Source organism: Balaenoptera physalus, assembly GCF_965194825.1.
Source record: "Balaenoptera physalus genome assembly, chromosome: 13".
Lineage (NCBI taxonomy): Eukaryota > Metazoa > Chordata > Mammalia > Artiodactyla > Balaenopteridae > Balaenoptera > Balaenoptera physalus.
The window spans coordinates 15,290,139-15,314,414 of record NC_138892.1 but is presented as its reverse complement, the minus strand read 5'-3'; the positions used below and the strand labels follow the sequence as shown (position 1 = coordinate 15,314,414).

Below are 24,276 nucleotides of genomic sequence, written 5' to 3'. Positions count from 1 at the left end.
CAGACTGCCTTGGGCTCACATCCCAGCTCACTGCTTTTTGGCTGCGTGGCCTTGGGCAAGTCCCTTATCTGTGTCTGTTTCCCATGGTTAAAAGAGAGGGTAATGACAGTACTTACCTCTTAGGGTTATGTGGGGAGTAAATGAATTAACTCATGTAAAGAGTTTAACCATAGTGAACAGTCAGTAAATATTAGCCATTATTATTCTTAGCTCAATATGCTGTGGGAGCAGAGGAGAGATAAGACAGATAAGCAGCAGTTATAAAGCACAAGGATCAAGAGATATCCATATTCTAACTGGAGCCCAGAAACAAGCAATTGACATGAAAAGCAAATGGAAAGTCTCCTTGGTGCTTCCTAACTCTTGTGGCCCTCGAGAACCAGTCCTGGCGAAGCTGCTGCACCCAACTGACCATCTCTCCCTTCCTTAGGGCCGACGACTGCTTTTGCGCTTCTCGGAAGCTGGATGCAGTGGCCATCGAAGCCAAGTTTAAGCAGGACCTGGGTTTCCGGATGCTGAACTGTGGGCGGACGGACCTGGTGAAGCAGGCAGTGTCTCTTCTGGGGCCCGATGGGATCAACACCATGAGCGAACAGGTACAGGGGTCCTCCGAGTGTCTGAACAGGCACCCCACCTCCACCATGTGCCCTGCCCCAGGGCAGGATGGAAACAGCAGGCACTGGACAGAGGCTCCCCCTTCTGGTGACGTAGGGTGATTGTGTTGTTGTTGTTGTTTTCATTTTTTTTTTTTAAGTTTTTAAAATATCTTATAAAAATATCCTTGTTCATCTGTACAGAAGTTGCATGTGATCCTTGCAGCTGAAATGGAAAATAGAGAAAAATAGACCTATTCCAGAAAGGAAATCATGCCATCATCATCCACCATCATTTATATTTAGCTTGTGTCCTTCGAGCCCTTTTTCCAGCATGGTTAAAATTAGTTCTCTGCATCACAGAACAAATCCAAGCAGATTTTCACCAAACTTTCAGGGTGTGTTTAAGATACACAAAGGTCATTCTGAGGAACCCCAGGAGACACCTCAGAGACAGGCAGCCATCCCCCAAACCACTGAAACTGAGGTACAGTGAGAGGCTTGTGTGTCTGTGAGGGAGACACCCCGGGTGGGTGAAGATGTCACGGACGGAGAAAACAAACAGCAGTTTTCAATGTGAGCCCCAGATGGAAAGTCACAAAGGACAAACGGAGTTGCTTCTCACATGGGCAGCTCATGCAGCAAGTTCCAGGGAAGGGATAACAGCTAATAACTTTCTTGAGCAACACAAAGGAGCCCTAATACACACACGCACACGCACACACACACACACACACACCACACACATTATTTTTTAAGAACAAGGATTTATTATCTTTCTGGTTTTGGTATTTTGTATTAAAGATACTTTGCAGTATCATTAAATATTCTTTTTTTAAATCACTCTTAATGGCTACATAAAATGGTCATGTTTATTTGTTCAGTAAACCATACCTCAGTTGTTGAATACTTAGATTGTTTCTAATTACTTATATCAGTAATGCTGAGCTACATGTACTTACACAAATCTTTGTTCAAATCTCTGATTATTTCATTAGGGAAATTTTTTTAAAGTGGAAATAGTCACTCAAATGCATCAACTTATCTTAAAGTTTTGGATCTCAAATTACTTTCCCAGAGACTGTTTCCTTGTACACACTCTCCAACTATTTATGTGTACCCTATTAATCTTTTACTTAATTTAATTAATCTTTTGCCTGTTTTTCATTAGAGCTTAAGTGTTTTTCTTCTTTATTTCAAAGAGCTCTTTACATATTAGACATATAACCCTCTGTTATAATATGACAAATATGTCTCAATTTATTGTTTACTTCTTAATTTTGTTTATGTTTTCAATCGCATGTCCTCAACGCTGTAATGATTTTCTTTTGTGATTTCTTCCATTACTTTTATGCCTAGAAACGGATCCAGTTAGATGTCTTTTATGGTTTTAATTTTTTTCTCTATATCTCTAATCAAACTGGAAATGATTTTGGTGTATAGTGTGAGATAAGGCTCTAACCTGAACATTTTCCCAAATAGCCGCCTTCACAACACTGTTTATTGAAAAATCCATCCCTTACTTCTGTTGGTGTGGTACTTTGTAATAAGTAGGAATCATGGGCAGATATGGAATTCCTGAAAGTCATTCCTCATTCGCTTGCCTTTTGCTTGTAAATGATAATGTCAAAGCTGACGTCGTGCTGGGGTCATACTCAGAGACACCAATTTCCCTTGACACTGACCAGCAGCTCACATAGAGCAAAGATGACACTTATATTGTGAAAGAGAAAATGTCAAGGAAACAGTGTTTACCAATTAGATAGCTTAGGGCTGATATTGCAGAATCCAGAAAGTTCCTAAGAGCTTTCAGTTGAAACCAACCACTTGTTTTAGCAAACACTCTTAGATCTGTTGCAGCCTAAAACAAACAAAAAATCCTCCGACTTAAGCCAAGATAAATGCAAAAAAAAAAAAAAAAAAAGGCAATGTATGTTTCCCTTCTTGCTTCCATTTTGGTTTTCAAAATACGGAGGATTATGACCTTATAGGGCTGTACATTTACTTTAAAATACTGGATTTTGAGTACAATTATAGCCTCCTTCACACAAGTAAGATTTTCCGTTTGTTTTGTCAAGTGACACAGCCACCTGGTGAACCTCTGTTCTCTGGTTTTTAACTCACCACAGGGCATGACCCCCCTGATGTACGCCTGCGTCCGCGGGGACGAGGCAATGGTTCAGATGCTGCTGGATGCCGGAGCTGACCTGAATGTGGAGGTGAGGGTGCAGAGGGCTGCAGGGCCCCTGGGCCTGGCAGTCCCCGGGGAAGGCGAGCAAAAAGAGGGGGGCTTTATCTCCCAAAGAGCCACCGCTGACGGTGCTCAGTCCAGCAAATAGGTCAGACCAGCTGTTGGATTTCCTCTGTCCTGAGGCCCCAGCCCAACCAAACTCCAAGGAGCTGCCCAAAAACATTTTTCATTTAAAAACAACCCATGAGGCCACAAGGAGCCCTAGCTTTTCCCTCAGTTCAGCTGTACCCAGTCTCTGATTCTTCTTGCTGATCCATTCCTTCTGGGATCGGGCAGAGAGCACTGTCCTGAGCCATCAGCCCTTTCCTCTGCCAAATACAAAGCTGGTCCCCGTACCCTGAGCTAAGGTGTGGCTCCCCCAGGTCTTCCACCCTCCCCCACCGAATCCCGATTGGCTCACCCAGTTGGCCGGTTTAAACCACAGGTCTTAAAGCTAATTGCAAAGCTTCCTTGAGGCAGTGTGGTATAGTGGAAAGCGCACCCTCACAGGCTTTAGAATTTGACACGTGGGTTCAAATTCTGAAACTGCTGTGTCTTAGTAACTTGCTTTTCTGCTTGGGCAAATAGTTTAACCTTCCTGAGCCTCGGTGTTCCCCTTTGCAAAATGGGAGAATAATCGCACCCATCTCAGAGAGTTGTTGGAAGAGATAAATACAGAGTAGCATCAATTTGGGACTCAGTTATTATTGGTTCCTGCCCCCCGCCCCCGCCAAGGCTTATAATAGGTGAAATTACACTTTTTGACCATGTTCTATGCTGACTTAAGAACCCCTCTCACAAAAAAAAAAAAAAGACCCACTGTCTTCCGGCAGCCTAATATTGGCAGTCTCAGAGGCTGGGAAGATCGATTGACATGCTGCACTCCTAACTCAGCCACCCCAGGAAACTTTTTTTAGTTCAAAATTAGATGCTCTTGTAGTCTTCGTACTGTGGTTTAAAAAAGAAAAAATTAGCATGCTTTATATTCATCTGAGGAAAGCAGGCAATAGACATGGTTTTGGATCCAGAACCACTTTGGATCTTATAAATTTCAAGTATTGGGGATTTTTTTTTCCTGCTACGAATCCCCAAGCACTGTGTACATCCCTGCAAGGGCTCGTCAACTTTGGGTCCTGGTGGGGTTCTCTGGTCCTCTAGCCCATCCCACAGCTCCCAGCTCAAGGTCCTCCCCCCGCCGGTGATTAGTGAAATCAACTGCTCTGAAAGCAGCAGGCATCGCGGCTATTATGGCCCCAGGAGTGTTTGGAAGAAAAGCCATGTGTAGGTGGCAATCCTGCAGAACCCTAACCTTTAGCTGTCCTGCAGTCTCTCTCTTGGCCTGGGGTGTTTTGAGGTCCCCATATGGGAAGGCCAATATCAGATTGCTCATTCGTGGTGTGCCCAGGGAAGGTTTGTGCCTAGGTTTCCAGTAGCATGAGGGTCCCTGTCAACCAGGAAGCCAGAAGAAGAATGAAATGAGGACAGTGTGGGGTGAGCTGTGACCAGATGGTGATGTTCCTCCATCAGATGGCTTGTGGTATTGCTTGACTTGAAAGCTCGAAGCAGACCTCCCCTTGCACGGGGTTTGCCGCTGCCAAGAATTTCCCCTAGAGATGTGGATGTGATGGTAGCGGCCTCACACCACCTGACATCCTGTAGCTCTCAGAAGCAGCACCCTCCCTTAAGCAGGAAGAGGAGACAGGCAGGGGAGCAGGCTCCTTGTAGCCACCGTTACAGCTTCTCCAAGGCTCCTTAGAGGTGGTCAGAAATCATCCATTCAGCTCTTTTCAGACGAGAAGCAAAGGAGTCCTCATTGTGACGGAGGATATAAAGTCACTACCCCACATCTCCAGTGTTTCCCGAGGCACCTTCTAGGACGTCCTTTTGTACATATCTAGCCCACATGCCCAGCCACAGATAGGTCAGATTTGCTGGTCTAAGTATTGTGAAGGTCACATTTTGAAAATAACTTCAATTTGTTTATAGGTTGTCAGTACTCCTCATAAATATCCATCCGTCCACCCTGAGACCCGCCATTGGACGGCTCTGACTTTTGCTGTGTTGCATGGACATATTCCTGTAGTTCAGGTATTAACGTATTTCCCTATCCACATCTGACCTTTAATTTTACCTCTTTCATTACGCAAATTTGTACCTCTCCCAGCATGCCTATTCCCTAAGAGATTCATATTGGTTAATTGCAGTTAAATATAGCACATTCATATCATATGAATGAAAATATTATATGTAATGCTCTATATGGCCTGGCTCTAACCAATATGAACTTAACACATACCCACATGCAGCCTCACACGCAGAGTGGCAAACTTACCAAGTTGTTCCCAGTTGCTCGGGGGTGGGGCCTGAGCTGTGATTTTGTGGATTTGTTCATTTTTGCTTGTTGTAACATGAACATAAGACCTGGCTGGTGTGAGACCTTAGAACCTTCCCTTAGGTGTGACCCCAGTGTTTGCATAGAGTCTAGTGGTTTCCAACCACTGGAAAGAAGCATCCAAGTCGCCAAGGGAGCGGTTCCAAAAGATACTTGCTTGGATCCCACTTATGGAGAATCCCATCCAAGAGGTCTAGAGTAGGGTCTTCACATGTGCCTTCTGAAACAGCTCCCCGAGTATGGCGAGATGTCCTCGTCTGAGGTCCTTTGGGCACGTAAGTGTGTTTTGCTTGCACCCTTTCTGGCTGTTGTAGAGTTGGTGTTCAATGAATAGCCATCTAGTATATTCTAGATCTTAAGCTCGGTTTATTCCAGATCTTAAAACTTTACTTCATTGGAAAAAAGATATCAGCATCCAGGTCCCTGACCACATCTGACACCCTAATAAATGCTGAGCTTTGGGTACCTCAGGAACTCACCTCCTTTTATGTGGTCCAAGCCTCTTAGAATTATGCAGAGCAGAAAATAGTGTGCTAGGGACCCCTAGGCAATGTTGGAGTGCCACAGGAATCCTTTGTTGTTTCCTAGGTCGTGGGAATCCTTAAGACAGATGTGAAGTCATGTTTCAGGAGGTTGAGTGCGTGACATGTCACACCAAGAGCTGGCTTCTGCCTGTAGAACGTCATGACCAGCCCACTCCTAGTGGAGGGATCTAAGAGAGGAGGGGTCAGAGGGTGGCCTAGTGGACACAAATGCCATCCCTTAACATGCAGTGGCATCCCCAGCCTTTAAATCAGGAATAGGAGCAGTGGGTAGCCAAGCAAAGCCAAACAGAAGTCAGGTCACCTCTCCGCAGCAGGTGCACACACCATGGAGTGCCAGGTAGGCAGCCCCTTCCTGACTGTGCCCTCAGGTAGCCCTGAGCAGGTAAGACAGATGTTTCCCCCTCATTTTACATCAGCTGTGCTGACAGCACGTTCACTGTGAGATCCAGCATGGACGGCATCTCTGTTTTTAGGAAGCCCAGATCTCTTAGAGAATGCGCAGAATGGAATCATGTTCAGCAGCACTCTTGGAAGCTCACTCTGCCACTTTACTCACTGATCTCGCTGGCCAGGAAACTCAGCATTTGCTGAGCTGTCTTCAGAGCCCTCCAGGATGTTCTAGAAGCGATTCTTGCCCTGGTTGGCCCTGGTGGTCCCCAAAGAGTTCTTCAGAACTCTTGAGTTGCTATGGTTCTAAGAGACCCCACTAATACTCTCCGAGGCTTTGTGTCTCCGACCCCGAAAGGAAGTCCTCCGACACACTGGTGCCACGAGCTTCTAGCTCAGTGCTTCTAGAAACTTTTAATGTACACATAAATCACCTGGAGAACTTGGTGAAGTGCAGATTCCCATCATTCGGTCTGGGGTGGAGCCTCAGAGCCAGCATTTCAAACAAGCTCCCAGGGGATGCTGGTGCTACTGTCCGTGAACCACAACTTGAGTGATCTGAGGCTCTAGAAGATACGAGAGGCTCTCGGTTTTTCCTCTGAGGTGCAACTGCCCTCCCCCTGTGCACATGCTCACAGACCCAGAGGGAGGGCAGGAACACTGGCGTCACACTGATTTCCACCACCTTCTCCTGACGTCTCCTCACATGCATGTCCTTTAAACATCTCAATGGCCGCTCTTCCTCCGCAGCTCCTCCTGGACGCTGGGGCCAAGGTGGAGGGCTCTGTGGAGCATGGCGAGGAGAACTATTCAGAAACGCCCCTCCAGCTTGCAGCCGCCGTAGGTAAGAGTTGCTGATGCTCACGCCGGCCAAGGGGCTCCAGCGCGTTGGCCCTTGATGTGTCTGTGACCGTGTGTTTGCTTGATTCTCTTATAAAACCCCCTTCTCTGGGCTTGCAGGAAATTTTGAGCTGGTTAGTTTGCTGTTGGAGCGTGGCGCGGACCCCCTGATAGGAACCATGTACAGGAATGGAATTTCTACCACCCCCCAGGGTGATATGAACTCTTTCAGCCAGGCCGCAGCCCACGGACACAGGTAGGCTAGGATGGCCCAAAGCCACGAGGTCCCAAGTGGTGCTTGTTAAAAATGCAGATTCCCAAGCCTACCCCAGACCCACTGTATCTCTGGATGTGGGACCCAGAGGCAGATCAGGCCTGGCCAGCTTCATGCAGCACACGTCCACTCAGACTGGCTTGTCTGGTCCTTTCCCAACTGGCTTTCCTCTCACAGAGACGTCACTCTTTGCCAGGGCTGGTCAGCACTCATCCTATCACCTGTCGTGAAGTGAGAAGAATCCCTTTTAAAGAATCGTAAAACCCCTCATGTTTGGTTACTTCCTGTCTACATTTCCTTCAGGATTTACCCCATCAGATTTTACTACATGTAACCCCAAGTGAAGCAAATTCACTGTGGGGGGGGGGGAACTGCAGACAGATGGTTCTAGAACCTTCTAGATATTTGGGGAATGCACTTAGCTCCAAGTTGTCCTCAAGGAAACACAGCCACACCTGCCCCACCATCTCCTCCATCCACCAAACATAGCACCCGTGGTCAGACCTCTGAAACCGCCACCCTGGAGTTGGTCCCGTCCTTCCCTTGTCCCAAGTGAGAGGTCTCCCCACTTCCCCTGCCTAGTCCCTGCCCTGGCAAAGCCCTTCCATCTCTGAGTGTCTTCATCTCTGGGTTTATGATTGACAGGAATGTGTTCCGCAAACTGCTCGCTCAGCCAGAGAAGGAGAAGAGTGATATCCTGTCCCTGGAGGAGATTCTGGCCGAGGGGACTGACCTGGGGGAGACAGCCCCGTCCCCGCTGTGTGCCAGCCGCAACAGCAAGGCCAAACTCAGAGCCCTGAGGGAGGCCATGTATCACAGCGCTGAGCATGGCTACGTGGATGTCACAATTGATATCAGGAGCATAGGTCAGTCTGGGGACCCTCCAAGGCTGGGCACAGAGCCTTTGCCCAGCTCCAGGTCACACACACACACACACACACACACACACACACACACACACACACACGCACACACCCCACGCAGCCCAGGGAGCTTCTCATTTGCTGGTTGGAGCACTTCCAGGCTAAGTCCCCACACCATCCCCACAGACAGCAGCGTCCTGCCAGCCCCGAAGTCCCATCCTCAGGTCACCCTTCCACGATTCCCAAACTCTGGACCCTGAGTTAGAAATCTGAATCACCTGGGGAGCTTGTCTGAATACGGATTGCCAGGCCCTACACCCAGAGGCTCTGCTGTCGAGGGTCTGGATGGATAAAGGCTGGAAATCTTTATATTTAACAATCATCCCAGGTGGTTCCCAGTGGTTGGGGAATCGCTGCCTGAGAGTACCCAAATCCATGAAGCGGCCGCCGGCACCAGCTAGGATGAGGGCATCTCTTCCCTAGCAAGGCTGCACCCACTTCAGGGGCAAAGCCACCCTCGGGAAGAGTTAGGGGGGGCTCTCCCTTGAGTGAGCTGTGCCAGAGCCATCTCCTCCATGCGTCTGGGGAACAGGCTAGCCTGGCCTTCACCCCTCTAATGGCACTAGCCCCGGCCCAGAAACAGCAGGATGGAGCACGGGCTGTAAACACAGGCTGTGGCAGGTCAGGGTAGGCTGAGGCCCCAAGGAGGGGCCCCCGGTGCTGTTCTGGAAACTGGTCTCTCTTGGAGGGTGGCCGTTTAGTGTGGCGGACGTTTATGCCATTGCCCTGGGAGCCTGTGACGCTTGATTCTGAAGCTCGAGACCCTGAATCGTGTGCTTGTTATAAACAGTAGCGAGTGCCTCAGTCTCACAGTGAGGGGGGAGAAGCAAATCACAGCAATCAGCTGCTGGAGAGGCTTCTATCAAGGGAGAAAGACCTGATGAAGTGCCTGCAGATGGAAATGTTGTTCTGCACATGGGAGCGGCAGCAGTATCCTCCTGTGTCTTCATATTCAGATGGAAATATCTGCCCTGACCAGAGCAGCGGATGGTGAGGTCCACCCGTGGGTTTCACCACCTCTAAGCTCTGGGCACGGATGTAGAGGGGATGGAGACGAAGGAAGTCAGGACTCAGAAGGATGCAATCTGCATAAAGAGTGTGCATTACAATTCCAGTATTCTACACAAGGATTATACCTTGTAAAATGCAGCCCCTAATAATATGAGTAGCGTGCAGGACTAAACACCCATAGTTAAGGGAATCGAATTACAACCTTTAATTTCAACTTCTGCGAGTCTTTGGGGGAAAAAAAAAGCAACACTGGCTCTATTCATTGAAAGGCAGGCTCTTGGTCTCATGATGTGGTAATGTCCCCGGGAAAGGCCAGCTTCCAGATAAAAACACGCCTTCTCCTCTGGTTGTTTTCTGCCCTCCCCTCCCCTCCCCCACCCCCGCCCGCCCCCTTTCCAGGTGTCCCGTGGACCCTGCACACCTGGCTGGAGTCTTTGCGGATCGCCTTCCAGCAGCACCGCCGGCCTCTCATTCAGTGCCTGTTGAAGGAGTTTAAGACCATTCAGGAGGAAGAGTACACGGAGGAGCTCGTCACCCAGGGCCTGCCCCTCATGTTCGAGATCTTGAAAGCCAGCAAGGTACGGGGGCTTAACGCCGTTGTGCTTGTGGGCAGAGAGAAAGGCCGGGGGCTCTGATCTCCGTGCTCCCTGAGCCTGACCCTGTCCCACGGGTGGGCTCCCTGCAGTCACAGAGCTGATGCAAATGTACCCCAGCTGGTTACAGCTATTTGTACAGCCTTTCATGGGGCAGCCGCTTTACTGAACACCTGTTATGTCCCAAGGCACTTGGGCACGTGGGACAAAGTAAAAGATATCTTCCAGCCTGGGGAATTTGCATGAAGGCTGGGGAGCTAAAGCCCACCCATGGGCCCCAAGGACATCTGAGGTGGTTTGTGAAACAATGTTAAATTGGGTGGCACAGGCTCTGAGGGGTGTGAGATGCTCAGGGAAGGTGTCACCGAGGTGCTGAGACCAGGGCAGGCCTGGCTGGACATTAGGAATCCAGCAGGAAGAGAGAAATGGGTGTAGCTCTCTAGGTTGACGGGATGCAGACCCTGCCAAGGTCCCTGGAAAGCCAGGCCCTGAGAAGCCTTTTCAGATCTGAGGATCGTTTGAGCCTGGTGCTTGAGGCTCACCCCTTCCTCGAGGGCCTCTGAATTCCTGCTGACACTATGTTCCCAGCAGCAGGGAAATGCCGCAACCCCTTCACAGCAGGCTTTGCAGGACCCTGGGGTCCTAAGATAGTGGGAGCCTGTGAAGTGTCAGGGAAGTAGGCCTCTGAGCCAGAAGGGCAGCGTGGGTTCCCCTGCCAGGCTTGGCCAGGGAGCTGTCAAGAGTGGAGAGGGAGAGCAGCCTTCTCCAGGCGGCAGGGATGGCCCCGCAGCAAAGCAGCAGCACACCCAGCTGCTTCCTGAGCCTTGGAGCACCTGGCCTGGGGTCCAGAGCCGGTCCCATTAGGTATTCTCATTAGCACCAGAGTCTCAGCCTCTGTGGGCTGGATTTGTGCTTGATGTCAGGCCCCACTGGGACCCCAAATGCGAGGAGGTGTGCCGGCCCTCGGGTAATGAGCCTCAGTGATTCCACAAAGAGCAAAACCTGCTGGAAGTATTTCAAAACCAAACTCTCCCTGCCCCTCACCCCTCACCCCGCAACTTGAAAAATAAATAAATAAGGCCTGAAACTACCTAAGAAACCACCTTGGTGAAAAATCATTGCTGGGTCTGTTCCCAGGGTCTTGGTGTTCTAATTGGTTTCTGGTTTTGTTTTGTTTTGTTTTGTTTTTTCTTCTACGGGCTGTAGTGGGAGTTCCAGAAATGACTAAGGCACCCTATGTATTAAGGAAACCTAATCTATGGATTTTTAAAGTAAACTTTACTTTGAAGCATGAGATACATCAGAATAGTGCCCAGATCGTAACTATAGAGCCTAATGAATTTTCACAAGGTAAACTTACCTGTGTGGTCAGCACCCAGACTGAGAAATGGAACATTGCTAGCACCCCAGCAGGCCCCTTATACCCCACTCAGCCATGACCCTGAAAGGGCAGCCAACAGCAGCTGAAAGCGGCAGCTGGAGGCCTGGAAGAAGGCAGGGGCCTTTGGCAGATGTGGACTAGAGCCTGCTCCTGGTCAGCTGTACTGATCTTGGAGGGTGGGGGGAGCCAGGGATGGGGCAGGAGCAGCTCGTGGTCAGGAGGTGGGGCAAGTTTGGGGAAAAGGGTGCTTTCAAGAGTCAAGTTTGCCCTTATGGGGGTCAATGGCAACCCCTACTGGTGAGATGTGGTATTACATCATCGTGTACACTGACCACAGGGGGCAAAGAGGTGATAATTTCCCGTGGCTGCCCGAGCAAGTCAAGCAGTCCCCAAACACGGTGATGTTCCTGAGGTCAAAAGATGTCTGGAGAGAGATGGTGGCAGAGAAGTTCAGAGAGTTGAGAAAGTGCTGCAAAACTCTGCCTTCAGAAAGTGTCCTATTGGAGGAAAGGAGAAGCCATGCATCACACAACTAGCTAGCATTGTCCCTTCTCCCTCCACTAACGGGTTCCTGTTCACATCATGTCTGCTGTTCTGTGGGCGCAAATACCTGGTTCTATCAGAGTAGTGGGTAAGAATATAGAATTCCTGTAAATAAATCCACTTTACGGTCAACTCACAGAAATACAACCATCCTGTAAAGTGAAGCGATGCCTTCTCCCCATCGGTGACTTGTGCTTGGTCATACGTTACTTGAAATCTAGTTGCAGATGTGCTTTTTTGCCCCCAGTTATAAATTTTATCTTTAAAAGGGTTCAGTGTCTCTAGAGTTCCCCAGGAGTAGAACAATACAGTCATTTTTAAAAATACATCTGTTTAAAGAGAGCTCCTGGCCCGTTTCTCCCACACATAACTCCTCTGGGCATTTATTCATTCTGTAGTCATGAGTGCCCACTAGGCTACAGGGTGACAGGGCCTTCTTTACCTTCTTTATGGAACTTACTGTGGCCAGGGGAGGGGCAGACACATAGTACGCAAGGAAATACATCAGCAAAAGAGAGTGAGAGCATGATAAATGCTATGAAAAAAATGAACTTGGACAACGATGTAGTCTCTGGCGGGTGGAGCACGCAAGGTCTAATTTAGAGAGGATGGTAAGAAAAGTCTCCCAGAGGAGGTAGCATGTGAACAACCACCTAAGTGAGGAAAAGCTTCCAGCCACGCAGAGGTCTGGAGGGAAAGCATTCCAAGTGGGGGAACTGCAGGAGCTCAGGCTCCAGGTGGGAACGTGCTTGATGTGCTGGGGCAGCAGGAAGCAGTGGGACACAGGAGAAAGTGTAGGAGATGAAATCAAATGGCACGGAGACTTTCTCCATGGTGGACATTGGGGTTTCTCTCCATGTGAACTGAATAGAACACCACTGGAGGCTTTAGCCAAGGGTGAGACATGAGCTATGTGTTTTTTTTCTTCCTTGTGGTTTATGCACGTTTTTAGGGGTTTTTTCCACTGTTTTAAAATTGAGTTTTGTAAATTAAACTTTTTATTTTGAGACAATTGTAGAGTCCCATGCAGTTGTAAGAAAACATACGGAGAGATACTTTGTTTCCCCCATTGGCAATATCTTGCAAAATGACAGTTAAATATCACAACCAAGATATTGACATGATACAGTAAACATGCAGAAAACTCCCATCACCATAAGGATCCCCCATGTTGCCCTTTTAGAGCCACACCCATATCTCTTCTGCCCTCACTCCCTCCTTATGCCCCGGTAACCACTAATCCGGTCTCCATTTCTCTAATTTTGTCATTTCAAGAATGTGATTTAAATGGAATCATACAGTATGTAACTTTTTAGGATTGGATTTTCTCACTCAGCATAATTCTCTGAAGATTCTTCCAGGTCGTTGCATGTGTTGATAGTTTGATTCCTTCTATTGCTGACTAGTACTCTGTGGTATGGACGGATCACAGTTTATTAACCACTCACCACTGAAGGACATCTGAGTTGTTTCCAGTTCTGAGCTATTACAAATAAAGCTGTTATAAACATTCCTGCACAGGTTTTTGATATGAATATAAGTCTTCATTTCTCTGGGATAAATGCTCAGGAGTGCAATTGCTGGTTTGTATAGAAGTTGCATGTTTAGTTTTTAAAGAAACTGCTAAACTGTCCTTGAGAGTGGCTGCACCATTTTATATTCCCACCAGCGAAGTATGGGTAATGAAGTCTCTCCACATCCTCCCTGTTTGGTGCTATTGCTATGTTTTATTTTAGCCATTCTGGTAGATGTATAAGTGGTATCTCATTGTGGTTTTAATTTGCATTTCTCTAAATGGCTAATGATGTAGAACATATTTTCGTGTGTTTATTTGCCATCTGTATATCCTCTTCAGTGAAATGTCTCTTTGTGTCTTTTGCCTGTGTTCTAATTAAATTGTTTGGTTTTTCACTGTTGAATTTTTTATTTATTTATTTATTTATTTATTTATTTATGGCTGCATTGTGTCTCTGTTGCTGCGCGAGGGTTTTCTCTAGTTGTGGTGAGCGGGGGCTGCTCTTCGTTGCGGTGCGCAGGCTTCTCGTCACGGTGGCTTCTCTTGTTGCAGAGCACGGGCTCTAGGCGTGCGGGCTTCAGTAGTTGCGGCATGTGGGCTCAGTAGTTGTGGCTCACGGGCTCTAGAGTGCAGGTTCAGGAGTTGTGTTGCACAGGCTTAGTTGCTCCGCAGCATGTGGGATCTTTCCGGACCAGGGCTCAAACCCATGTCCCCTGCATTGACAGGCAGACTCTTAACCACTGCACCACCAGGGAAGTCCCTCCCTGTTGAATTTTGAGAGTTCTTTGTAAATTCTAGAAAATAGTCTTTTGTCAGATACATGGTTTGCAAATACTTTCTCCCACTCTGTAGCTTGTCTTCTTATCCTCTTAACAGGGTCTTTCACAGAGCTTCCATTTCGAGGAAGTCCCATTTAAGTTTTTCCTTTTATGGAGCTTATGCTTTTGGTGTCAAGTATTAGAATGCTTTGCCTAGCCCTAAAGCATGAAGATTTCCTCCTGCAATTTTTCCTAGAATTTTTATAGTTTTCTGTTTTACGCTGAAGTCTGTGATTCATTTTCATTTTGAGTTAATTTTTGTATGAAGTGCGGGACTCAGAGCAAAGTTGTTTTGTTTTTGTTTTTGTTTTGCCAGTGGATGTTCAATTGCTCCAGCACCATTTGTTGAAAAGACTATCTCTCTTTCATCAAATTACTCTTGCAATTTTGTCAAGTCAGTTGGGCATATTTGTGTGGGTCTGTTTCTGGGTTTTCCATTCTGTTCCATTGATCTATGTGTCTGTCCCTCCACCATTACCACACAGTCCTAATTACTATAGCTATAAAATAAACCTTGAAATTGGGTAAATTGGTTCCTTCCATTTCATTCTTCTTTCACAAAATGAATTTAGCTATGTTAGTTCTTTGCCTTTCCATATAAATTTTGGAACAAATTTGCTATATGAACAACAACAGAAATCTTGCTGAGACTGATAGGAATTGTGTTAAACCTCTATATCAGTTTAGGGAGAATTGACATCTTTTCTATGTTAAGTCTTTCAGTCCATGAACATGTTAGTCTCTTGGTGTCTTTAGATCTTCTTTGATTTCTTTCATCAATATTGTGAGTTTTCAGGGTACAAGTCCTGGACATGTTTTATTAGATTTACACATAACTATTTCTCTTTTTTTAACAAATGTAAATGATGTTATATTTTTAATTTTTTGTCCATGTGTTCATTGCTAGCATATGGAAATACAGTTGATTTTTGTATGTTTATCTCATATCCTGTGACCTTGCTGAACTCATTTATTAGTTCTAGGAGTATTTTGCAGATTTACTGGGATTTTTCTACTTAGATAATCATGTCATCTGCAAGTAGAGATGGTTTCATTTCTTCCTTTTCAATTTGGTCTTGCAGATTTCTTTAAGGGGAGTTTTTTAAATTACAAATTCAATTTCTTTAATAGTTACAGAGCTATTCAAATTATCTACTTAATATTGAGTGAGGTGGAGTACTTTGTGTTTTTCAGGGAATTGGTCCATTTCATCTACGTTGTCAAATGTATGTGTGTAGAGTTGCTCATCATATTCCCTTACTACCCTTCTGATGTCTACAGAGTCTGTAGTGATAGCCCCTGTTTCATTCTTGATTTTGTTAATTTGTGTCTTCTCTCTCTACTACTCTTCTGTTTTAAGTTACATTGATCGCTGCTCTCATCTTTATTATTTGCTTGCTTTGGGCTTATTTTGTTTTTGTTTTTGTTTTTTCTTATTTTGTTTTTCTTTTTCCAGGTTCTTTAGGTAGAAGCTTAGAATATTAATTTGAGACTTTTCGTCTTTTTTTATATACGCATATCTTTCTCAGCACTACTCTGGCTGTGTACCACAAAATTTGATACCTTTTATTCTCACTTTCATTCAGTTCAGTGTGTTATTTATTTCCCTTGGAACTTCCTTTTTGACTTATGAATTATTTAGAAATGTGTTGTTTAGTTTCCAAGTATTTGTAGATTTTCCTGTTATCTTTCTGTTATTGATTTCTAGGTTGATTCCATTGTGGTCAGAGAACACAGTCTGTATTATTTCAATCCTTTTAAAATTTTGAGGTTGGTTTTATGGCCCAGGATATGGTCTATCTTGGTTTCATGGGCACTTTAAAAGACTGTTTTCAGAAATTCCCTGGTGGTCCAGTGGTTAAGACTCAGTGCTTTCACTGCCAGGAGCCTGGGTTCGATCCCTGGTCTGGGAACTAAAATCCCACAAGCCATGCAATGTGGCCAAAAAAAAGAAAAGACTGTTTTCTGCCATTGTTGAGTGGAGTGTTTCCATAACTGTCGATAAGACCCTGTTGGTTGATGGTATTATTGAGTTCTTCCATATCCTACAGATTTTCAGTCTAGTTATTCTCTCAGTTGAGAAAGGGATATTAAATTCTCCAACTGTAATTGTGGGTTTCTTCTTTTGGTTCTGTCAGTTTTTGATTCACATATTTTGCAGATCTGTTGTTTGGTGCATACATATTTAGGACTGCAATATCTTCTTGGTGAATTAACCCTTTTATCATTATATAATGCCCCTCTCTGCTTCTGCTAATTTTCTTTGCTCTGAAGTCTACTTTATCTAATACTTATATAGCCACTCCTGCTTTCCTTTGATTAATGTTCATGTGATATATTTTTTCCATCCTTTACTCTCACCTTGCCTGTTTTATTAGATTTGAAGTGACTTTCTTGTAAAAAGCATATAGTTGGGCTTTTCATCCACTCTGCCAATCTCTGTTTTTTAATTGGTATATTGAGACCATTTATATTTTACTCAGTTATTGCTACTTTAGGGCTTAAGTCTGCCATCTTATTTTTGGTTTTCTGTTTGGTCTCTCTTTTTTCTCTTTTCTTTTTCTGCCTTCTTGTGGACTACTTGAACACTTTTTAAATTCCATTTTTATATGTCTGTAGTGTTTTTGAGTGTATCCCTTTGTATAGTTTTTCTAGTGGTTGCTTGCAGTATTATTGTGTGTGTGTGTGTGTGTGTGTGTGTGTATAACATCATAGACTACTGGTGTCTTCATTTTACCAATTCAAGTAAAGTACAGAAACCTTACTTCCCTTTATGTCCCTTTACCCTCCCCCATCTATGACATAATTGTCTTTAAGTATTTCATCTACATACATTTAGAACCACATCAGACACTTATAATTTTTGCATCAACCATCAAACATAATTAGGAAACTCAAGAGAAAAAAGAAAACCTATTATGTTTATCCATATTTTTGTTTACCATGTTCTTTCTTCCTGATGTCCCAAGATTCCTTCCTCTGTCCTTTCTGTTTAGAGAACTTTCTTCAGCTATTCTTTTAGGGTAGGTCTCCTGGTGACAAATTCTTTTAGTTTTCCCTCATCTGATGAGGTCTGATTTCCCTTTCATTCCTCAAGGGTATTTCCACTGATATTTTTCTTTAAATCAATTTGCCTTCCATTAAATGTATTTAGAAAGGAAACATTGTATTACTACCATAAATTGAAAACCTTTGTCACTTGCGGTGAATAAAAGGTACATATCAAAACACATGGATGACTATTTAAAAGCACTTGAGTTCATTGTGTGTTCAGTTTCATCTTGTGCACAACTCCAGTGGGGCCACATGCTGACCTCGCAGAATCCTCTGGAGGTGGGGACCCTTCCCACCTCCACCTTTCTCAGGCATGTGGCAGCGCAGAGCAGCTCACTGCTCACAGGTCAGCCCAGTGCATCCCGCAAGGGAGGGGCCCCTGCAGGGAAGAGTCAATGGCTGTTGACAGTGGATTGAGGCAGAGAACTCACTGCCAGTGTCCCCAGATAGTAACAGTAATTCCGCATTCTCTTGATTCTGAGACACAGCTTTTTCCACCTTCCAGCATTTCTCAAGTTAAATGGATCTTAAAAATGTCTGTGTGTGTTTAATGTAGTGAGTTTCTTTTTCCTCTTCCTAAAAGCTGCCATTAATTTTATGACATTTTAGGATCTAGAAAAATAGGGATTCGTCTGAATTATGGGAAATTGCTGTTTTGGGGGTTAAAAATGGTCAAATCTCGGCACTTTCCTTTGGTTCAGCGGTATATTGGGATGTGTTATCCTTTTTAGCTCTCATAGCCACCTCACCAAGCAGGTAGTTTTAATCCACTTTGGAAGAGAACACCAAAACCCAGAGAGGCTGAGTCACTTTCCTAAGGTCACAGAGCTAGTGAGTGAGGAGCCAGGACTGGGGCCCAGTCCCATCTGACCCCCTTGTCCATGTTTTTACCGCTGTGTAGAACCCCCGCCTAAGCCACCTGAAAAGGACCTTTGGGATCAATCCTAGCACTCCTTTGTGAAGAAGAGAAAGTGTTTCAGTATCTTTTTAGGAGAGGAGTGAGGGGTTAGAGGAGGAGAGGAAGGATGTCAGCCCCAAAATCCACAGGAATCCATCTCAGGGGAGTCTCCTGGTAACCGTGGTGTTAGGAACGTGGCTTCATTCCTGTCTAGTTCTATGTAGCCGCACAGTTCCGAGTCCCGAGGACCCAAGTTCACCCCACGAGCACACGTACCCAGCGTTTTCCATGAGAAACCTGAATTCCAGGTACCCAGCGGCACGCCAGTAACAACCGCTAACCGACTGCCATGTACGTGAGCCTGGCCAGACCTACCTCTCCCAGCCCAGGCCTCCCAGGTCAGAGCCTGCATGCTGAGGCTGGCCCGCTGCCCCTGGGGCTTGAGTCTTGTGGCCCTTTGAGCTAAAAGCACCGTGCTTAAATGTGTCACTCAGAGGAGAGTGTCAGCATCTGTCCCAGCACAGCCACCCAACCCACGCCCACCCCCAGAACAGAGTGAGCCTCAAGCTCGGTTAATTCCAGCCACTGTCTTCAGGTTTGGGTCCAGAACTAACCAAATCCATAGGGTAGACCAACCCCGCAAGTGTTGTTAACTTATACGAATTACAGCGTGCCAGGGAAGCAGAGTGAATTATGCCAACAATCCCACAGTCTGGAGGAAGTGCACAGAAAAGGGCACAGAGCAGACACCTCGACAAACACAGATGAGTTCAAGGACACAGTGGGGAGTCTTCTCTTAGGGTTCTCATCTCTGAAAGAGAAGCGGCCAGAAAGCCTTGGCAATGGCAGCATCTTTGGTGCTGGCATCGGGCTCATCAACATCATCCTTCACACAGTGTCCAGCCCTCAGGGTCTAGCCAGTGCCTGGCACTTAGCAGATGCTCAATAAATATTTGAAGAAAGAATTCATGAATGGATGAAAGCATAGCTTAGTGCGTGAGGGAAAGTTTACATTCAAGAAACCTTTGGGGGATGAATGAGTCAAGCCTAGGGAACTGTTGCTGACCCGTCTTCTTTCCCTTTCTCTCCTGAACTTCTAGTGCTTTCATCATAATTTTCCTATTTCCTCATTGGGCAGCTTTTCTTTTAATAATAGACTTCATTTTTTGGAATGACTTTAGATTTACAGAAAAATGGAGAAGATAGCACAGAGAGTTCCCCTACAGTCCCTCACCTGCTTCCCCCATTATTAACATCCTGCATTAGTATGGTACATTTGTTATAATCAGTGAACCAACATGGATACGTTATTGTTAGCTAAATACTTTATTCCTGTTTCCTCGGTTTTTATCTAGTGTCTTTTTCTGCTCCAGGACACCATGTTACCTTTAGTTGTCATGCCTCCTTAAGCTCCTCTTGGCCGAGACAGTTTCTCAGACTTTCCTTGTTTTTGATGACCATGACAGTTTTTGAGGAGTACTGGTCACATATTTTGTAGGCTGCCCCTCTAGTGGAGTATGCAGTATTTGTCTCACGATTTAGACTGAGATTGTGGATTTGGGAAGGATGACCATCGAGGTAAAGTGCCTTTCTCATTACATCAGGTGTACATACTATCAGTATGACTCATTACCGGTGATGATGACCTTGACCACGTGGCTGAGATTGTGTTCGTCAGGTTTCTCCACAGCAAACTTACTGTTGCCTCCCCCTCACTTTCCAGACTGTGCTCTTTGCAATCAAGTCACTATGTGCAGCCCTCACTTAGGAGTGGGGAGTTACGTGCCTCCCAGATAATTTTTTTTTTTCCAGATAATTTTTAAGTGCTTGAGGACTGTCCCTTTGGAACAGACAGCCCTTGTCTTTACTTTCTCAGGTGATACAACACATAGTGAAGTTAGGCCAAGCTGTGAGTTCCTGGAGAGACGGGATCTTGCTCTGCTGCCTCTGTTGCCCCCAGTATGGCTCCTTTCACAGTGCCGGTTACCTCTTAGATGCTGAATAAGTACCTATTGAATTGAATTAAACAACTACCACCACCACCACCAAAAGAAAAAAAAAAAAAAAAAAAGCCCCACGAAGAGTCCACCGGTTGCTCAGGCTTCTCTTACGGGTCACGAAATCCAGGAAATGTATCTTCATTCCTTCCCCCGAGTTGATGAGATGGGCTGACTCACCAGCAAGGCTCCCAAGACAACCCCAGGTGCAGCTAGTGAGACCAGCACCATTCATCACCCAGTCTGCACAGAGCATCTTGCAGGTCACAGGTCTCATCTTTCTTGTGATCTGCAAGTATTCACTGTGCATCCACAGTGTGTTGGGCACGCTGGGGTCAGAAGCAGGACGAAATAGGCAAACTCTAGATGAGCTGTATTAGTTTCTATTGCTGCAGTAACACATGACCACAATTTAGAGGCTGAAGACAACAGCCATTTACTATCTCATGGTTTCCATTGGTCAGAAGTCCAGGCACAAGGTCTCGGCTGGGCTCTCTACTTAGGGTCTCACAGGACCAAAATCAGGGGTATCAATCAGCAGGGCTGAGTTCCTTTCTAGAGACCCGGGAAGAATCCACTTGCAAGCTCATTCAGGTTTGGGTAGAATTCGGTTCCTTGTGGCTGTAGGACTGAGGCCCCATTTCCTTCCTGGGGGTCAGCTGGGGGGTCACATTTTGTTCCTAGTGTTGGGGCCTGCATCCCCTCTCAAGCTCACCATGTGGCCCCCGCCGTCTCCAAGCAACAGTGCATCAAGTCCGTCTCAGGCCTCCAGTCCCTCTGACTTCCACTTCTCCCCCATCCCCTCTGAATTCCTTTTCTGCCTCTAATTTTGAAGGCTCATGTGATTACAGTGGGCCCACCCAGATAATCCAAAGTAATCACCCCCTTTTAAGGTCAACTAGTTAGTGACCTTAAGTACTCCTGCCAAGTCCCTTTTGCTCTGAAAAAGAACATATTCACAGGCGTGGTATCTCATGATATCACAGTCCCAGCGATTAGGGCACGGCAGTCCTCTAGGGGCCACAGTACTGCCAACCACCCGGTGCTTCTCCAGCATTAGTATGCATGGGAATCACCTGCAGAGCGTGTTAATGCCGATTCTGATTCAGTGGGCCTAGGGTGAGAGTCTGCATTTCTCGCAAGCTCCCAGGCAATACTACTGCTGCTGGTCGATGGAGCGCGTTTGTGTGGCAAGGCTTTAGACCAAAGGAAACAAATTTACAGTCCCCAGCCCAGGTCAAACCCAAGACAAAATTTCAGTATATGAAACTTGTGGTTCTCAAACCAAAGGGAGCATCCGAATCATCAGAAAACTTGTTAAAATATTGACTGGTGGGCCCCACCCCCAGCCCACCTGAGGCTGAAGTCTGTGGTCCAGGGACCACACTTTGAGAACCACTGCTGCAGCCATGAGACAGTCACTCTGTGAGTGTTAAGTGAGAGGAGCAGGTAACACCTTTTGGTCATAAGGCATCATCTTTGAAAGCAGAATCCCTTTTTCTGTCCAATATGATTGCATCTCCTTAGGCACCTCTGTGGACCCCCTCTGAGGTAACATGGTGCCTTGCAGGATCAAAGGGTTGGGTTTTCTTTCCATATGTTGAGCTGTAATCCCTCTCTTTCAGGAACGCAGTGAAGTAGATTCAAGAATAAGAACTGCTAACATCATTAGTAGTCTCAAACCTATCTTTTAAGATTAAAAATAACATTTATTGTTTTTGTGACCAAAGCAACACTTGTTTATTATAGAAAATATAGATTTAAAAAAAAGGGAAGACATCATCATCCCACCCAACGGTAGCTACTCTTTTTCCAGACCTTTCTTTATACATCCAAAGATATATGTAGCATTTTACTTCCAAAAATACATGGTACAAATTGTGTTGTAACCTACTTTTCTTAATATACTGTAAATGTCTAGCTATCTACCTCTGTTTTTAGCCCCTAGTTTCAACCCCCTTCACCCAGTAAAAAGCATCCAAAAAAATGCTCTGATCCCTGGCTTCCTTCCTACACACCTGCAGCTGGAGGGAGATTAATGAACAGCACGGGCCCCAACAGGAAAGGAGGAAAGAACGTGAAGGGCGAAGGGCGATCAGAAACAGGCTCCCTGAGCAACTGGGGCAGCTGTAGTTGTGCATCACAGAACTATTCCCCTCACACACACACACTTTTTTTTGGAGAAAGTGATTCAGCTGAGCACTGCTGGATCTGGAAATGCCTCAGCACCAGAATCAAATTCAGAAGGAAGCCGAATCAGGAGGGTTTGTATCTTGGTCATGGAGAGCACAAGCACAGGACCCAAAGGGCTTCCTGCTGTGATTTTCGGGATAATTACCTGCTGCCAGAATTTTGGCGTATTAATAAAGGTGTGTTTAGGGTGTAAAACTTATTTTCCATCCTGTGAGTTACAAAACTTGTTTTCTAATGGATAGTAAAGAAATGATTGGAGCAAGAAAGGATTTAATTACAAATTAAACTTCCACCAATGAACCTGCTAGACATAGTGGACAAACAAAGCAAGCAAATCCAGGGCCTGACGGGCAAAGTGAACATGTGATGTCGGGGGAATTTCTCTCAGAATCTGCAGGAAGTCTGTGGGCTCCTCTCGCCTGGGGGGAGGAACCCATTGCTACACCACAGCTTGGATGAGTGCACGCCCCCCAGCAGCGTGAGCTCTTCTTTCCTTTCCGCAGAACGAAGTGATCAGCCAGCAGCTGTGCGTCATCTTCACTCACTGCTACGGGCCCTACCCCATCCCCAAGCTCACAGAGATCAAACGGAAACAGACCTCGCGCCTGGGTGAGTAAGTGCTTCCCGGGTCCTGCCCTGCGCTGTTGCTTTGTGGTTTGAGGGCAGGGAGCAAGCAAACGCCATAAAAGAAGGTGGGAGCTTGGAGGGCAAACGAGGTGGATACTGGAGTGAGGTAGGTGGAGGTCGGGATGTCACCTTTGTTATGGGATTAAACTGTTTGGAGAACATACCTTGGGGGTGTGGACAAGGGAACTCGCCAAAATCTCATCCCTCCGTTGAGTGCCTTTCTACTGCAAGTCACCGACAGTGAGGGGCTGCCCAAGACCTGCTGAGCCCACGCACTCCCAGCCGCCAGGTAAAGTCCCAGGGAAGGCTGAGCTGTGCATGGCTGCTCTCCCCCAGCCTCCCCTCTAAGAAGTCCCTCCTCCCTGAGATGGAACAAGCTGGGGACAGTGGCAGTACGGCAGTGCCCTCCTAATAGAAGTCCTGCAGGGAACTGGGAGGAGAGGTGAGGAAGCGTTGCCCCCTTCCCGTGCCGCGTGCACACACACACAAGAGGGGAACAGAGCCGAGCTGAGGAGACAGGACACCCTGAACTTCCATCAGGGTAGCAGTAATCACTTTTCACCCGTCTTTGACCCTGGCATTGAGCTGGACACAGCAAAGCCCCTGACCTACTCTCTCTCAAGCAATCCCCGGGCCACCCCAGGAGGCACACAGTGTCATGCTGGTCAAAGCTGAGGAAGGAGAGGCTCTCAGAGGCTGCAGCATCAGTTCAGGTGGAACTGGAGCTTGAACCCAGGTCCCCCCCAGAGCCACAATTCCATCATTCTCCAGTCCGGCTTCTGGGGTTTTCCAGAAGAAACCTTTGCATCAGGCACTGATTTCATTCGGAAGATCCTTGCAAACTGGTTGATCAGCCTGGCAAGAAGGCAAACACCCAGCTGCCTTGAATCCTGAAACGTGAACCTTCTGTTGCAAGGGCCTGTCTCTCACTGCCTAGGGGGTTATAGAATATTAAAGATAAAGGACTCCCTTTGCCATGAAGGTTGGGGACTTTCCTACTTCCTGTTTCCTCTTCCTATAAAGACCAGGAAACTTTAGAGAAATGGAAGCATCTGAAAAATTCTACCCTTTAGCAAAACCCCTACTTTTGAAACAGGTGAGCTAGTTTAAATTAGTGAAAAGGCTAAATTCATGAAACTGTTTTAAAGTATTTTTGTTCCTGTCATGAATAACCTGTTAATTTAAATGATACAATTTTTATGCTAAAATGAAAAACTTAGCAGTTGAATCAAAATTGTCTGGTTTTCTTTATGCCCATTCATGTAGGCAAACCAGAATGTACTAAAACTGCAAGTAGTTCTACCTTGTAGAAAACAGGTGTTAATTAAAATATTATCAGGGCAACAAATCATAAGTATCAATCAAATTAACAGACTTTAGAGATTGAAGGTTACATTGCCAGGACATAGCAATAATCTCTGACAGCTGGTGCCTTACAAGACACCCTTGTTAGAGCAAACA

General features: G+C 46.1%; 1 protein-coding gene across 9 annotated transcripts in view; it reads left to right on the top strand.

The window, feature by feature from the left end:
• ABTB3 (ankyrin repeat and BTB domain containing 3) overlaps positions 1–24,276 on the top strand; it is a 313,346-nt gene that overhangs the window by 268,851 nt on the left and 20,219 nt on the right. For 6 of the 9 annotated variants that reach the window (XR_014252553.1, XR_014252555.1, XM_082420977.1 and 3 more), the window contains exons 5-12: positions 431–596; positions 2,723–2,812; positions 4,810–4,911; positions 6,898–6,991; positions 7,108–7,243; positions 7,907–8,127; positions 9,595–9,773; positions 22,692–22,797. Coding sequence is in view for 5 of the 9 variants with exons in the window: in XM_082420977.1 (XP_082277103.1) it covers positions 431–596; positions 2,723–2,812; positions 4,810–4,911; positions 6,898–6,991; positions 7,108–7,243; positions 7,907–8,127; positions 9,595–9,773; positions 22,692–22,797 (1,094 nt within the window). In the remaining 4 variants the exon portion in view is untranslated. The remainder of the gene's footprint in view (positions 1–430; positions 597–2,722; positions 2,813–4,809; positions 4,912–6,897; positions 6,992–7,107; positions 7,244–7,906; positions 8,128–9,594; positions 9,774–22,691; positions 22,798–24,276) is intronic. The other 3 variants (XR_014252554.1, XR_014252556.1, XM_082420980.1) reach the window with 2 other exon arrangements.